Below are 18327 nucleotides of genomic sequence, written 5' to 3' on the forward strand. Positions count from 1 at the left end.
AAAACAAGTTTGAAATTTCGTTGGGATATTCATTTTAAACGGTGAACTTTTTTATTTATTTTGAGGTATATAGTACTTGCACATAATGAGCTTTCTCTTTTAAACTTTCTTATTAGTTTCATATTTCAATACTTTATTTTAATTATTGAACATATTAATGACTTATTTTAGGTTAATTTTTAAGGATTTTGTGAAAGTATGTAATTATTTATTGTGACATGATTACACAGCATCCTTCTGTGTAATCATGCGTTAAGCATACGTTTGTTACTTAAATATTGTAAGAATTGCTTGGGAATGAAAAAATAAACGCCTGACTTATTCTACTTGACAAAATATTATTCTGATATTCTACAATTTTTGAGAATTATTGCTTTCTTAGATTTATTTTACAAAATGATTGCTAATCGATTTGCCTACTTACCCTTCTGTCCAGAGACCGTAAGTAATTGCTTGTTTGGAAATATGCCACTGAGTTTAAGCGGGAATTTGGCACTCTGTCATGGGGGGGGGGGTTTCAAGCTAATTGTCCGTTTCAGAGAACGAGTGGACTCTATTGTCTTGTTACTTTGCATCACTGGAAAAATGAGGCATTTATAATTTTGTGTATTAATGTAATTGATCTAGACATGAACAATGTTTTATGTAAAGTTTAAAATGTGTTATCTCTAATTTTTTTTTCTTGTGTTCTGGTCGTGTTCTCTTTATCTCTTTCCCTTTTTTTATAGTGTTAAAACATGTTAATTGCCACTTGAAGCAACTATGTCTCGCAGGTAATCGTTACTATCGATAGATCATACATGCATCGCGTGAAATTTAGCTTGGCGATGGTTCAGGCTGGCTATATAAATGCATAACTGGTAAAGCGAGGCATACCGAACAACTTTTCTTTTATTATTAATGGCTTATCGCTATCTGCTGAAATGAATCATTAGATTCAAGCTAATATTTATCCATATAGTCCTGGGATTACTTTCATCCGATTGTACATCATCCATTAATTGTTGGGAACGTTGCTTTTCCTTTTCTTAACTATTCTTATTGTTTTCAAAATATTTATTGTGTATGGAACTAAAATTTCTATTGCAAATATTTATTATATGTAGAATTAAAATTTCATACTGTATTACTTTGTTCTTTACCGTGACTTTCATGGGGTGCAACTGCAAATAAACAAGGACTAACACTTACGTGTTTTAAATATTCCATCCTGATCAATCGTCATCAGAATTAGCAAATGATCTCGGAGACCACTGGTGCCCAAAACAAAACAAACAAACAAAAAAAAACTATTTTTGACAGTAACTATTTTGTCAATATTTTTAATTTTTCTTGTATTGCGAGTTGTTTATTACCCGTGGCGCCGTAATTCTCAAATAATTTTTTGTGTATGTTGTGACGATTTTGATGTTGAACTTGTTGTGACAATATATAACAGAAATCCTCAAGCAAGTTTTTTTGTATCTCGTAATTCTTATTCTTCTCGGTAGAATTTGAACCTAAAAGAATATCTATTTCTTACCTGGCGTTGACAGTGAATACTGATGAAGCTGTTGCTGTAAGGAAAATTCGTGTGCAATCCCGCGAGGCGGAATATGATAGTTCAAAATGGAAATCACTTTCTTCTGTCGTGAGTGCTTTTGTAAATGACGCTTATTGTTTTTTTGTGGCATTTAAAAACGTCTGCGGTCGTTTGCTGTTTATGATATCACGCCTGTCGTTTCAATGCACTCCGTTGGTTACCTGCTTGGATTTGTTCGCCTTTTTTGTTGCCTCCCGAAAATTAAATTCTATCATCATGTCACGCTTCAATCAGTCATCCGAGTGTTCGTGTGCAGTTGCATAATTCTCTCATGAATTGCTAGATTCTGAAATGCTTTTTACTACGCGCCTTGAATTTTTTTCAAGGCTCGCTGTAAACAGTATTTGATCGCAGATTGCTAGCGTAACTACCTTTCTCTTTATCTAAATGAATTTTCTTTTGTTTCGTCTTATAATTATAAGATATTGAAATTAGAATGTTTTATTATGCAATTTTTGCACAATAAAATATCAAATATCTTTCGGTTTTGCTAACATTTCGAAAAATATAACTTATATGAAAAATATTATCAGATTAAGGAACTCTTTAAAAATTCCTTCATTTGTTGCAATAAAACTGTCTTGACGCTGACTCAGAATTGCGTGAAGAGGTTTACAGGATATTAACTTAAAAGACCACTATTGCGTTTTGAAAGAATAATAGAACATAAATTTTTTCTTAAATATAATGTTTGGCTGAATGTATACACTGAAAAGTACCGAAAACGAAATTCATTGTAAACTTATATATTTATTTGATATTTCAGTTGTTGAAAACAAAATGGTTAAGTCAAAAGCTGAAATAATCTTTTGAAAACACAGTTCCAATATCTTGCAATTAATATTTAAATATATTTTAAATATTTGCAGTATATCATAGGCAGTTCTTCTGATTGATATTCTGATATGAAATTATACCAGATACAGATTTAAAACAAAACATTATTTAAAACAAAATTTCTCCACTGATTTATCAATAATATTCTTGAAATATAAAAAAGTGAGTATTAAATTATTCGAATATAACACATTTTTTTCTATTTTCCGGTAACTATGTGTTAAGACCATTTCAAACTATTACTTCCAAAAAACGAATGCGAACAAAAGTTTTTTTGTTTTTTTTTTCAATCTTTGTTTCGAATTCCGTTCACCAGGTGTGGAAGTCGATAATGTTGTCATGTTCGATTGTTGATTAAAAAAGAGAGAGAATATACTAAATGGCGCTCTCGAACTTCGAACCTCTGATAAACGCAGAGTATTATGCGGGCATGCGTTTTTAAAGACGACGGATGTTGCAGGTGATGGCAGAAAGCTATCTAGCTCGGTATTCTTTGATATTTGTTTCCTGACACGATGCAACAGTAACAATTTAAAAATTTTACATCTCGGGCGGCGCATTTATTTTGCAATGTTGTTAAAGGTAGCTAATATTTTCAAGATCTTTTTTCCCTGTGAGACTGGGATATTTTCCCCCTTTTATCTTTTTAAAAAAAATATTTCAAATGGGATTTTCTCAAAAAAAAATTTGTGTTATATTAATTTGTATAACAATAATTGCTTGATTGTTGAATTAAAGAGTTAGAATTTCCAAATCCTTTGTAACCTTATTCCTAGTGTTTTGATTTATGTAAATGTGACTTTGGTTAACTGAAACCTCTGCCAAATACTAATTCCGTAGTTCTTTTAATGAAAACAGTGAACTTTAATTCATGTTTCTGGCAGGGAAAGATTCTAAGTAACCAGTTGAAACAAATGCTTCTTAGCTGAATTCTTCAGAAAACTAGTGCTGAAACAGTTTTCAGCTTTCTTTGTTTTGATTTAAGGCTTTATTATTTATTGATGTCTATTTAGATAATGATAAAAAATAATGACCTGTGAAATAATTGAATTTTACAGAAAATGGCTTTTTTATATTATTGACAGTAAAATTCCAAAAATGTGATAATCCTTTTCTCAACTTTTCATATATTTACTATGGTTATCATTTATCCATCGCCCAATGATGTCAATTCCTTTTTTAATTAGAAACTTTTAATTTAAATGATTTATTTTATTATATTATCAATATTCTATAGAATTTTAGTTTTCAAAATAACCTGAAGAGAATGTTTTCTTTTTCTAGAGTACAATAGGTTTGAAGCCAAAATCCATGATCTCAGGGAGCAGATGCTGAATAACACATCGGGCAGCTTACGAACCTCACAGAAACGATCTTTATATGTCAGGTAAATATTTCATTTCTTTCCCATTAATGCAAAAAAAAAAAAAAAAAAAAATCCTTGCACATTGATGAATTGAATAATTCAAATTATTGAAAAAGACATAGTCGCAAACAATTTTGTCAGTTTGAGATAATTAAGAAAATACATTAAGATTTTTAACAAAGCTGCTGTAAATGATAGTATGTATTAAAACTTATGACTTACAAGAATGATTCATTATTTGTGTATGGGAAAAGGTATAATAAAAGTAGGATATTTTTGTAGAACTGTTGCATTTTTAACAACTTTTCGAGTAAGATTTATTTCCATAGTTGTAATTGTTCAAAATTAGTTGTACTCATTTTTCATGTTAATTTTTAGCTGCAATACTTTTTCTACTGCAAATACTATAATTCAAATATATACTACTAATGATACAAATACAAATACTTTTTTCTGAATTTATTATAAAATCAAAATTTATCTGATTTTAAAAAGTATGCTATTGTTCAATAATACCATAGCCATTATCAGTATTTCTTTTTATATTTTCAAATACATTATAAATGGGGTTACCATAATCTTTTTAATATCTGTTGAAATGTCCATCTACTCTCATCTGAATTTTTTAGTTTTATTACTGAAATTCTAACTTCTTGATGATTATTGCAGAGCCTTGTTTGATTATGACCCCTCCAAAGACAGTGGTCTTCCAAGCCGTGGTTTGCCTTTTGGATTTGGGGATGTTCTACATGTGACTAATGCCAGTGACGACGAATGGTGGCAAGCTAGAAAAGTTCTACCTTCTGGAGAAGAGGAAGGCATGGGTATTATTCCTAGTAAAAGAAGGTATTCCCATATGTTTTGAAAATACTTATGGTCTTGTAATTTATAGAAATGAAATAATTCATTGTTACCTATTTCTTTAATGCTGAATTAATTAATTTGTTAATTAGTTACTGAAATAAATTAATTTGTTAATTAGAAGCTAGTTAATTTATTAAATAAATTAAGCTTTGATAATTTAACTTCATTAATATTTTGTGGCATATAGTTAAATCTTTGAAATTTTTAATATATCGATGGCAAATATGGTACAAAGTATATTTATAAACAGAAATTTAAAAGTATATATTTTATTAAAAATTTATTAGTCAATTAATAATATTCAATAATATTTTTTGGTGTTCTATGGTGGAAAAATAAATCCTTATCATACATTATTACAGAACCCAAAAAGATTTTTTTTCCTTATAAAGTACTGAATTAATTGTCAAAAGGGGGGAATTAGCATTTCTTATTATTAATATGTTAAGAATGAATATTTCGTCTTTTAAAGTAATATATCATTTTTTCACTGTTAAACTGAACATGAAAAACAGGAAAAGTCTATTCAGCTGCTTGAAAGGTTTAAAAGAAGTCATTTATCATAATTTATTCTTTAAATTTTTTTAAATAAAACTTTCTGTAAGCTTTATTGAATTATCCATGAACTTATAATTTTATTGTATAATAAATTACATTATTAAAAAAAATTAATTTCTTACAGGGTCGAGAGGAGAGAAAAAGCAAGATTAAAATCAGTAAAATTTCAAGGAAGAAATAGTTTCTCTGATGGAAAGGTAATCATCAGATCAATTTATAATACAATTTCTCTTTTTTGTTTAAATATGTTGGCGGTTCAGACGTTCTTACATTTAATTTTTTTTAGAGTACACTTGAAAGAAAGAAGAAAAATTTCTCATTTTCTCGAAAATTCCCTTTTATGAAAAGCAAAGAAAACAGTGGAGATGACAGCGATAATGATCGTAAGTAATCCCTTTTATTCATAATAATCAATGGTAACATCTTTATTCCGAATATACAGATAATTCATCAAGTAGTTTTACTTTACTCTGTAGAATCTTTTGCCAAATTCCTTGTATATTCTTGTTACTTTTTTAAAACAAATTTTCAAGAATTTTAATAACTGTAAGTAGTTCAGAACAAATTGAAATGGTTTGATTTATGAGAAGAGAATTTGTATTTTTAAAGTAATATTAGCACTAGATAGTAAAAGTCTTTGTTGTATCTATATTTCAATGCAGATCAATGTTTTGATGAATCTCAATATTTAAGAACTCTTTGACTCTGAAAGACATATTTTTGGACTTATGTCATTCTCTCTCTAGTTCAAAAACGCTTTAAAATGGAGAAGAAATTTGCTATGTATTTTATACCGAAACATCCTAGATTCCTAGATTTCTTTCAAATGTTGAACATATTCTATTCACATGATGTTTATCTGTCTGAATGCTTAACATAACTACAAAATGTAAGAGTTTAGATCAGTGGTTCTTAACCTTTTTAAGCCGCGACCCAAATTTGAGAATTTGAGAACGATGATTTTTTTTAACTTACAAATTTTTTATTTATTTTTTTAATAATAAAGATAAACAAAAGTACTTTTCGATTCAAGGAAAATTTAATTAATAATCAAGTGTTTTTAATAATTTTTATTGACCAAATTAAAATATATTTATAACTTTTTGAAAATAATTGACATTTTAAGTTATTCCTATAAAAAAGAAATATCAATACATATGTTAAGTCTTTTAATTTTTAAATGCAAGTCATACAGTTTTAATGAGAACCTTGTGCTTGAATACTTTTTAAAAGATCTTCAAACCTCGGTTGAATGCTTGTCAAGGAGCACCTTATATCTATTTCAGGACTTAACTTGTTCCGGTAATTGTTTTTGATTACACACAGAGCCGAAAAACCAGCCTCACACATATATGTTGTTGAAAAGGGCAATAATACTTTTAGGGCTTCTTTAACAATGATTGGCTTTTCGGTTTTTAATTTTAACCAGAAAGCACATAAAGATTCAGTGTTTTTGTAGAAATTGTATCGAAGTGCTTGGCCACTTTGTATTTCTATTAATTGTTCTTGAAATTGATTAATATTAACAAATTCCTCATGCAAATCACTTACATCAAAATTAAATGGCATTCGAACCCAATTATATTTGAAAACATCGTCTGCAGGGAAATATCGATCAAAGTCCACTATTAGTTTTTCTAAATGATTAATAATAATTTTGATATTTTTTGATCTTGTTAATCACATTCATTTTCGATTGTTGATATTTATTCAAGTCGTCATTTCTAAAATGTTTGAAATTTGGTGTATTACTAACTTTTTTGGTTCGACTCAGCGCGACCCAAGAAATATGCTTCGCGACCCAATTTTGGGTCGCGACCCATAGGTTAAGAACCGCTGGTTTAGATGTATAAAATTTGGTACATAGATTTTGCATGCTTATAAACGCAATAGCTCAAAAAGTGCAGTGATTTTAAAAAATGAAATTTGGCATACTAAAATTGTGCATCAAATTTTATTTTCAAAAAAGTCATCAAAAATGCATGTTCAGTTTTCATTATTATATTATGAAACATGCCATGTGCTTTAAAAATAAAAATCAGGGTTTTTCTGCATTCATGACCTTGTCCAAGTTTCACAATTTTATGTGGGGATTAAGGATGGTTTAAGGTATGCAAGAAGGTTTTAGGTAGACTAATCTCACTAGCTAATACTTTGCGATATCTGATTATGACACCGAGTTTTAGAATGAAATAGAGGTTAAGAATGGAAGTTTTAATATGGTGTGAAATCCATTTGAGATATTAAATGAATAAATTGAACTTATTGTAAAGAATTTTTTTGTTAATGTTGTGCTTTGGGATTTAAGAATGATAGTTTGAAATTATTCCAAATGTGTAATATTTGTTGTAGCAAAGTGATTTCTTTTATTAATATTATTATTATTACTTGAGCCAAATAACTTTTTATTTCCTAAATCATCTAATTTACCTGCATTTTATTCAATTTGGTTTAAATTTTTTAAATTTATTTATGTACTGTGTAATTGATCTTTCTTTGCATGCATATTACCTATTTGATAATGATAGAAGCATTATATGTTTTGTGTAATGTACTTTTCCAAACATTACTGTTTTCATAGACCATAAGAGGAATGATGTAAACTGGGAAAACTTAAATTATGAGAAACTACTTAAATTTAATCTGAGAAGACTATTAAAAAAGCTTATAAACAGTATGATTATTATTCCATAATATAAACAATGGGATCCATATATCACTATTTTCATATACCAGAAGAGTAATGATGTGAACTGAAAATAAATCTGGTTAAAATTGCTTAAATTTAAATTGAGAAGGCTAATAGAAATGCTTGTAAACAATGGGAAAATATTAAAGCTTAAAATCTCTAGATAGAATAATATAGTAAGAAAAATTCCAAATTTTTGTCATTTTTCTTCGCAACATTGCTTCTCTAATCACTATAACCTTTTCTTGTTATGTAATTTTTCTTTCCAATATTAATCAATCCTATACTTTTTCATGGCTTCTTAGAAGATGGATCTCCTACCAAAGGTTAGTACAAATTCCCCATAGATCATGCTTTTTTCTCTTTCTCTAACCCTTGCTTTATCTTGCCTTCCTTAAAATTTTTGCTAATATTGAACGACATAATCAATTGTTGTATTATTTGTTATACTGTATATCATTCATGCTTTGCTCTAACAGTGCATTTTAAAATATTTGGATGTCCTCTTACTGTTTGGACAAAATACATTTGCTATTTGACTCAAATTGATGCATAATGTTAGAATATATTTCAACATATTAATAAGAGCATAATGACGTCCTGCCATTAGATGATTTAGCGTTAATCTTGGGGGAAAAGTACATTGTTGCTTATTGAGTATTTTTAAGGCTTAATATGAAAAGGAAAATGTATTAAAATAATATTATACTCCAGGCAAAATTTATTCTTGTGTAACTGTATGAAAATCTGTAAATTTGAGGGTGGAGGGGGTCTTGTTTGTAAAGCTAACTTTTAAAGTGTTTAATAAACTTGTGGGAAAATTAATGCAATGAGCCTTTAATAAACTTGTGGGACTCCATCACCATATTATTACTTTAAAGCAATAGAGGAGAAAGGTTGTTTGAAGAGGAAAAAAGACTTGCTCTTGCTCATTTTTGTATGTACTTACAGTTTAAGTTAGCAAAAGAATGCAAATTATATCATTTTCTCTTTGCTGCGGTTATTTTCACAGTTTTGTCATTTTATGTGTATAATTTAGAATCCTAAATTAATAAAGCATATTTCTTCTCAATTATTTCTTTTAATTGGTATTAGACTCTGTGCACAATATATTGTATTGCACAAAAGCATTAAATTGAAATGTGCATCTTTCATGCTTTTTAAGATTTGTCTATATAAAAAGGAAATAACTGCTTCTTTTAAAGCAATATTTGATTTTGAAATTTAAACAATATTGTATCAAAGTTGGGTAAACTTTGAAAAGACTGATACTAAATACAGATATGTAGAAATCAAAATTAAGTATGATATAATGTTTTATAAAAACTTAGCTAATATTGCCTTATCATATACATAGTGGATAAATTTTGATTCCCCTAGTATTTTCTTACTATTTATCAAAATGTCTGTCGGAAGTTACTAAGTTACTAGCAGTGAAGCATAATAAATTTTGGTGTAGCAATAGGGAATTAAACAGTATATCATAATCAAAACAATTTCAATGCGGATTGCATCAATAAAATGTTTTTTGCAAGTTTTACATTCAACAATATGATGTAACAATAATAATTCAGTCCCTTATGAAAAAGGTAGTTATATTTTGCTACTTTCAAAAAATGGATTCTTCATTCCAGCTATTTTTTAAAGAAATAAGTGTTGATTAAAATTGAACATTTGAATTATTGTAGAGGTATAATTATTATGTTAATAATTATGTTGATGAACAGATTCACAATGTTTTCCCCTTTTTTGCATTTCTAGTGGTTTTAATTATAGAATCATTTTCAGTTAATAAATTTATTAAACATTAATGGTTCAATTTTTCTGAATTCAAAATTTTGTTTTTAGAATAAGATTTCTAAATTGATTGAAATTGAATAATATTAAAATTTTACAATGTATTATTATTGTAGAGTATTATTTTAATCTTTTTAAAATTAGTATAGATTTGATATTTTTAAAAATCTATTTTGCAGAAGCTCCAAACATATCTGCCAGTGACAGTGAAGGTGGAAGCATACGTAAGTGCTTGATTTTTGCATGCTATTATTTGATCCTACAGTATTTTAGATATAAAAATTGTAAAATCTTGTCTAATAAATGGCATAAAATGAAAACTATATTATAATTAATGAAATTTTATTGTTCTTGCTTTATTTAATATAACACATATAATTAATATTTTTGCCACTTTTATGTTAATTAGGATTAATTTTGCATTAATTATTCAAAACGTTAGTTTATCTCCGAATTGATTTGCATAAATTTCATCATACATTGAAAATGTAAGAAATTTTGTATTACAGTACTTATAATAAAATATTCTTTTATAGAATACTGAAATGCTGCTTTATAATTTAATATTGAAATGATTTAATCTGAATCGTCTTTATCTTTGTTATCTTAATTCTTTACTTTAAATATTAATTTTTGTTGCAATAATTGTTATACTTTCTTTAGGTGGTCCTGATGAGCCCATTCTTTCCTATGAAGCTGTGAATCAGGAAAAAAGTAAGTAATCTAAATCAGTGTTCGTGAATTTTTTGAATTACATTTAGATTTTAAAATATGGCATATTTTCGATCCATTAATATATGTCTATTAGATTCTAATTAATTAAATGTATGCTTTTAAAATAATTGGGAAGAATCAACGAGTCACTCCTCTAATCCCAACAACAGATCCGATTTTACCAATTTTTATTTCATATGAAAACTTGCAACTTCTAGATCATGCATCATTCTGCCCTTTTTCACCTGCAAATTTTGTAAAAAGTTTCAACGTTAGATCTCCCACAACTTTTTAGGGGAGAACTGCAGCAAAGTCCCCCAGCCATAAGAACTGTGCTAATTTTTTTTAAAGCATTCCATATAAAAGTGTATGAGCCTTAAATATATCCGGTCCCTTAAATACATAGGTGACATCTGTCCCCTTTACTACTTGCCCTACAGCAATCCAGTTTTTAGAGATAATAACACCTTCGCTTAGTCCCTAGCTTCAATAACTGAATCGATGTTGGCAATTTTTCCACTTTATATATATAGTGAACAAATTGAAATACTCTGTTTATTATACAGGTTCAATTTAAAATACTTTTTCATTTTATATAAAATATCATTCATTTAAATTCGTTGACTATGAACTATATTAATGCTATTAATATTCTTGGTAAATAGCGACTTACTGAAGGCAAGGCATATAGTTTTATTTTTTATTTTATTTATGTAGAACTACTTGAACTTTTTTCAATGGCAGTCAGTTTTAGAGAGGGTGGGGGGAAACTTGAATGCCTTGTTTTGGTTGGGCAAAAAATTATAAATTCTGATATCAAAAGTGGAAAATGAAAATTTTCTCTAAAAATTATTTGACTATTGGAATATTTTGAATTTCTATACATTTAGTGATTTTTTGTGAGTTAGTGGATTTCAGTTTTTGTAATCAGCATAATTCAGATTTTTATTATTGTATTAGTTGAACATTAGCATTATAGCAGAATGATTATTGTTTTTTGATTAACAATTGGAAGAATAAAATTTTTACTTCTGCAAAAGATATGAGCAATTTCCTGGATTTAATTTCTTAAAATTAATATCAATTGACCCATGTGGCAAATTTTAGCGAAAGCAATTTCTATTAAATCCTCTAAAGAAATGTGAAAGCATTTGAACTAAACAATCAAATTTAATAATGAATTAATTTTCCTAGTTTTTCACTGAATATCATTAAGATATAAAAAATATCTTATTGGTATTTGTAAAAAAAAGTAGGGAAGCTAGGCAATGAGATATTGTGGTTCTGCTTTATTTTGTTTTTCAGGCACTTTTAATGACAGTGGAACCTCACTTAACAAGCATAACTTCTTCCAAGTGTTCTTGTTAACAACATAATGTAAAACACTTATTAAGAGAATCATTTTTTTTATACAAATCCTTTAAAATAGAACAATGCATTCTATTTTGAAAATATACTCATTTATAATTATATAAGTTATTATTTATAATTTTTTTTACAAGACAGTTGTTTAAGATATTTGGCTTCAGCTACTCTTCAGAATTTGGCAAAGATGAGACTCATTATTATTGCTTGTTTAAAATGATGCTTCTCAATATATGATGCAATAATTTACAATACTTTTAACATCTCCCTTATTTCGCTGGAAGGCAGGTGTCTGCTGAGAACATAATTTCCTCTTGTTCAGATCAAATCTTATTTACACCTTTTTACTATGACACAGAATCCAATCCCTTAGCACTTAAGTAGTTCTTTCTACATGGCTATGTATTTCACCAACATTTCAATATCATTACTAACCATTTCCAACCCTATAACCTGGGTCAAACACAATGCTGACAATTAACGTTTCAGAGATGCTTGCTCAAAATCCTTTTAAGCAGCATATGACAATATTATTTGACCGAATCTTCTTCAATACAGAAATAAGGATTGCCTTCAAATATGTGCTCAATGCAAATTAATACTTAACATCATTTGTTAAGAGAGTCATTTTTCACTTTTTATTTTAATTGTTATAGGAGGTGCTTTTTAAGCAAGGTATACTGTATAATTTTCATAAAATTGAACGTTGCAGTCGATTTTTCATTCATGTATTCAAATTAATATTACATTAGTTTGATTTTCTTTTCTGAAAGCAACTATCAATTAATCTATGGATTTAATTAGTTCTTAATAGCAATTTCTAATCTTGAAACTTAAAAAAAAATATTTCAATATTTCATAAGGCTTATAGTAAAGAATTATTAAAGACATAAAAATAAGGAAATTAAAGCTAACGAATTTTACTTATTACATGTAACTTCTTGTGTCTTCAATAAATTTGATTGCTGTACATCATTAATAATTATTCATTAATGCTTTGTCTTTCTTAGTTACATATGCAAGGCCAGTCATTATTTTGGGTCCTCTTAAAGACAGAATCAATGATGATCTCATTTCTGAATACCCTGACAAATTCGGTAGCTGTGTTCCTCGTGAGTATCTTTAAAAGATTTTGTAACTTTGTATCTAACTTCTGAAATTAGTAATGATTATTTTGTATTTTCCCTCTTGTTCTAAAACTTCTAAATCTATTAGTTTATGCTTAATTTCTACTAGTATCAACTAAAAGTGGGTTATTTATATTATAGACACAACACGTCCCAAAAGAGATTATGAAGTAGATGGTCGAGATTACCATTTTGTGGCATCTCGAGAGCAGATGGAACGAGACATCCAGAATCATATGTTCATAGAAGCTGGCCAATACAATGATAATCTATATGGGACTAGTGTTGCCTCAGTCAGAGAAGTAGCAGAAAAAGTAATCAAAATGAATATTTGATGCTTTATTTAATAATAAACATAATGATTCAACTTGGCAAATGACACATTTTTTTTTTTCGGTTTAATTTTTTGAATATCTTTAAAGAACATATAACTATAAATAATGCATTTCATCAATATGGATTGTTTTTATTACTAGAAAATCACCGTAGTTCTGCTTCAATTTTTAAAATATATATATATATATATATGTATGTTTATTATTATTTTCTACATATGACGTATCATTTTTGATAACATATAACATTTATTTTCCCTTCTTATGAAAATTTTGTATTGATCAAAAGTAGAAATACTACTAAAATCACCAATTTATGTTCCCTAATTAGTTAAAAAAATCATGATGCAATGTTAACTCAAACATTAATTTAGCAGTTTAACAACTTCTTCCAATCCATTAAATTCATCAATGTAATTAGTAAGATTTATATTTTCTAGAATTGTGTTCTTTCAAAATTCTGTTATATATGTGTGTGTGCATTCTGTCATATATTTAGTGAAATATAACTACAAATTTTATAACATAATGCACAATTGTATTCTATTATAAAATTAGTGTCTAGTTGTGAAAATGTTTTTGGAATTTTTTCTGGAAGGATCTTTTAAAAACTGTTTTTAAAGCAAAGGTTACAATAAAAAATTAACTACACTACATCAAAGGAAATGGAATATGTATAGTAATAGGAATTAGAAAAATGTTAATATTTTATTTCTTTCATAAAAAAGCAGCTGACGTTTTTGTGATGTATGCTTGTTAACATCATTAACCAATTTTATTTTTCTAGGGCAAGCACTGCATCCTTGATGTCAGTGGGAATGCCATCAAGAGGCTTCAGGTAGCAGGTCTCCATCCAATAGCCATTCTTTTAAAGCCCAAATCTGCAGAATCTGTCATGTAAGTCTTTAAATGCAATTCATAGGGATGTTAATATATTTTTCAAGTATATTATCAATATCAAGTATCAATCAAGTATTATTATCAATTACTATTATTATTATTAATTTGCAGAGAAATGAATAAGCGCATCACTGAAATGTCTGCTTTAAAAGCTTATGAGCGAGCTCTAAAATTAGAACAAGAATTTGGAGAATATTTTACAGGTAAAAAGAAGTTTTATTCTTGACTTTAAATTAAATACAATTGGTGTATGCTTAAGATTTATGCAACAAGATATGAGAAGGTGGAGATTTTATAAAAATTATACAGCTACTGCAAAAATGATATCTTTATTGAGAAATACTTTTAATAAATTTAAAGACATAAATTAATGCATTCATTATATGTTACATTTGTTTTCTATTGCATTTATATTTTAACATGAATATAATATTTGCATTAACTACAATAATCTCTTTTGTGTTAAGCAGATTAATTTATAATAGACTTATCATGCTGTTTAACAAACCATCTGTATATTTAAAGTGATGAAGAAAACTTATGAATGAATTACTAGCTCCAACAATTGGTCTGGTTTTGCTAGTTTTGTGTCATATGAAAGTTCATGATATCTAGATATATCTACCTTCCTCTACTCCCCCTTTTCAGGGGGAAAAAAATTGCTACTTCCTATATAATCTCTATGCGAAAAACTCATAACAGCTACAACCAAGGTACTGATTTCAAAAATGTTTGCTTCATGTGAATATTCATGACCTCCTATATAAATCACCAATAGTTATCCGTTCCCTTCTTCTCCATTTAGGAAATATTGCAAAATAAAACATTGGCATATCTAGGTGTCAATAATTTTCATATGAAATAAAAATTGGCAAAATGAGTACAGTATTTATGACAAGCAGATAGGTTTTTATTTTACTATTATTTTAAATACACAGTGGTTGTGGCTGTCATGAACAGCTGATTACAAAAGGCTGGTGATAAAATGTTTGAAATGAAATTCTGAAGTAAAATTAGATTATTATAATTTAGCTATTATGAAACTTATTTAAATAAATTATTCTACAATTTTATCTTACAAACATATTTTGGTGTCTTATACAGGAAATCCAGTTGAAATGTAATGCAGAAACATTTTTTTAAACCCTTCTGAAACTATGAGAAGTTGGTTGTATTTTCTATGCATTGTATGTGTAGCAGCCATCCAGTGACAAAAACCATTTTTAAAGACATGAAAAGTGCCGATGAGCTTCTAAACTCTTCTAAAATAACATTCTCCTTCCTCAAACATTTTCTTTGATATCCATGAATCCATTTTGAGTACTGATTTTGAGTTACATTTAACGCGACGATATTTTGTTTTAATTTCAGATTTTACAAAATGATAGATAGCAGGTTTCAATGAAACATTAAAAATGTGTACTGCCTATTTAAATGGAAAAAAAAAGAAACTGTCAAAACTCATTTAGTAAAATGCACAAAATTTAAAGAAAATAAAATTTTAAAATAATGTTAGTGAATTGTCCTAATAAACAAATGATCACTGATATATCACTTACAATGTTTTTGAAGAAAACATGTAGAACCTAAACTTTGTGTTGATCAGATTAGTATGAGAGGGTGTTTTAATTCTAATAATCAATTTTAGGTTAATTTCTTGTCAATAGAACGTACTTTGCAATTTACTAAAAAGTTTTTTTTTTCCTAGCTATTATCCAAGGTGATACTCCTGAAGAGATCTACAGCAAGGTGAAAGAGGTCATCCACGATCAGGCAGGTCCCACAATCTGGGTACCAGCCAAGGAGAAACTGTGATCCACATATCTTGAGTCTTTCATCACAAATCTCTCTCATCGAAGTAAATATTGATTTCATCTAGAAGGCAGCTTCTTAGTACGGCTATTTTGAATGGACCGGAGCCTTCTCAGGTTTCCATCGCAGAGATGTATAAAATATGAAAAAATATATATAAATAAATATATATATATATGTAGCATTCCTATTACATCGGCAAGCTGCAATTGCTTTACCTTCAAATGTACATATTTATAGTACTTAAAGCAAAGCGAAATTGGTTTTATTTTTTAGAAAACTATTTTTTTGGATTGTGACAACTCTCAAGAATATAAGAGGATTTAGCTTCCAAGATAAATCTTTTATGATTCAGTTGATGCAAAAGAGGGGCATAAAATGAGTGAGGGAGACAGCATTTAAACTGATAGCTTTTATTGGATAAGCAAGATATTTTTTAATGATTTTGTTCTTTTATGTGTCTTGATTATGATGCTTGACGATTTAATCCAGTTCTTAGTCCAGCGAGCAGCTTATGTATCTGGACGTGCATTCCAGTATTTGCATCTTTCTGTAACCATCATTTCATTCCAAGGTTTTAAAATTCATTTTATTTTATTTAAAAATGAGTTTCCTGTAAGGAAAACAAAATAAAGCAAAGCATCCATTCTTTCAGCCTCGCTGTTGTATGAATTTAGTGTACTTAATGTGTTTGTTTGTTTTTTGCATATTGTTTCAATGGCATATCATGGTTTGCCCAGAGTTGTTCCTTCTGTCAGGACATTGTACAATTCATCAATGGCTGGTGTTTCTCTTTGTTATTGAGAGTGTTCTCTATGCAAATGTACATTTCTTCATCCCAGGTGTGTATGTGTGTGTAACAGATATGACCAACTCAGTGATATGTGTAATAAATTTAACACTTGCAAAGTAGCATGTCTCTTTTCTTTGCTGTGCATTCATTTAATTATTCTCCAGACTAAAAGGAAATATGACCTTTTATACACTTCAGGAGACACTATAATCAATCTGTTTTTTTTACCTAATAAAATAAATACTAAAAAAACAAAAGTAGAAAATTCTATAATTTATTAATGCATAAAAATATATTTGTACCAAAGGGGTTGAAACAAAGCTAAAATTTATTAGTGGCATAATTTGCAAAAAAAAAAAAAAAAAAAATGCAGTTGATGGAGTAATGTATTATTAAGAATAAGACTTGGCAATTTAATATGTTGTCCTTTATTCAGTAGCAATTCTCAATTGATGAACTATATTATTCACAGCATCAATAAATATTTCTGTTATATAATACATTGTTATTTTATTGACATAGTATAAACTATACTACCAATTAAGTCGCATTTTTGTATGTTTAGAGAGGATATTATTTCAGTTCCATCTTTTCTATATAGATGGCATCTTTCTATACTTATTTGAGAATTGAAAATTGGAATCAATTTTTAAACTTCCCTGTCTCTAAAACTACTTTGTTTCAAAAGCCAAAAAAGAGCTAGAAAATTTTATATATTTTAATAGTTGTGAGGGATTTTTACATTAAAAATATTCAAATACAATTTAGAATGTAAACTCGGAATTTGCTTAAGAAAAAAGATGTTTTATTTACTAAAATAAAATGCATATAAAACCAAAAAATCATTAATGGAATACAGGTTGCAAAGTGAAAAATAGCACAAAAGCATGAACCCAATTCCATCGACACAGCATTTCAAGCTGGTCGAGACAATATTATGGTTTAAGGATGTTTTCTTGATACTATATAGGTCCTTTGATTACTGTAAAATACCCTTGGGCATTCAGATGTTATTAAGCACTCTCTTCCAGGAATGGACAATTCCAGTAGGACCATGCTCCCCATCATAAAGCTGCCATTGCCGACTGATGATTCAAAGAGAACGATAGACTTTAGTTGGCCTAATCTTTTTATTGTAAAGACAACTTAAAAACACTTGGAGCTAGATTATGAATCTAGCTCCAAGTGTTTTTGAGTGATATCTGTTGCAATGTCTATGAACATAATTCTAAAAATGCATTTCTCACATTCAGGAAAGTGTAAAAAGTGGATATTAATCAAGTCTTGGATTCAAATTTTGACTTTGTGTATTTCATATACAAGAACGTGAATATAATAAATGTAAAGTACTTTAACATATATGAAATTTTTCAAAGAGGAAAAAAAAAATCATTAACTCTGTAGATAAATTCTAAGATTAAAAATTGCAGTTATTATAAATATTTTTAAGAATTTTAAATATAGTGTTTCTTTATTAGTCATTTTTAAAGACCAGTTTGACACTAGAAATATTACACAGCTTATTTTGTATAGTTACCATAGAAATGATATTTTGATGAATGTTTGATCTGTACTATTTTAGAAAACT

The 18327-nt window shown here is 28.1% G+C and overlaps 1 protein-coding gene across 6 annotated transcripts in view; it reads left to right on the forward strand.

Annotated features, from left to right (window-relative positions):
• LOC129968742 (disks large 1 tumor suppressor protein-like) overlaps positions 1-16858 on the forward strand; it is a 294351-nt gene extending 277493 nt beyond the window's left edge. For 5 of the 6 annotated variants that reach the window (XM_056082941.1, XM_056082943.1, XM_056082946.1 and 2 more), the window contains 12 exons: positions 3704-3806; positions 4455-4631; positions 5332-5404; positions 5494-5590; positions 8202-8222; positions 9873-9917; positions 10357-10407; positions 12783-12884; positions 13041-13213; positions 14022-14131; positions 14246-14337; positions 15843-16858. In XM_056082941.1, coding sequence (XP_055938916.1) covers positions 3704-3806; positions 4455-4631; positions 5332-5404; positions 5494-5590; positions 8202-8222; positions 9873-9917; positions 10357-10407; positions 12783-12884; positions 13041-13213; positions 14022-14131; positions 14246-14337; positions 15843-15949 — 1151 coding nt within the window. In that variant the 3' untranslated portion in view covers positions 15950-16858. The remainder of the gene's footprint in view (positions 1-3703; positions 3807-4454; positions 4632-5331; positions 5405-5493; positions 5591-8201; positions 8223-9872; positions 9918-10356; positions 10408-12782; positions 12885-13040; positions 13214-14021; positions 14132-14245; positions 14338-15842) is intronic. The other variant, XM_056082944.1, reaches the window with a different exon arrangement.
• Positions 16859-18327: the final 1469 nt, after the last annotated feature.

The sequence above is a fragment of the Argiope bruennichi genome, chromosome 5 (assembly GCF_947563725.1).
Source record: "Argiope bruennichi chromosome 5, qqArgBrue1.1, whole genome shotgun sequence".
In the NCBI taxonomy this organism is placed as follows: Eukaryota; Metazoa; Arthropoda; class Arachnida; order Araneae; family Araneidae; genus Argiope; species Argiope bruennichi.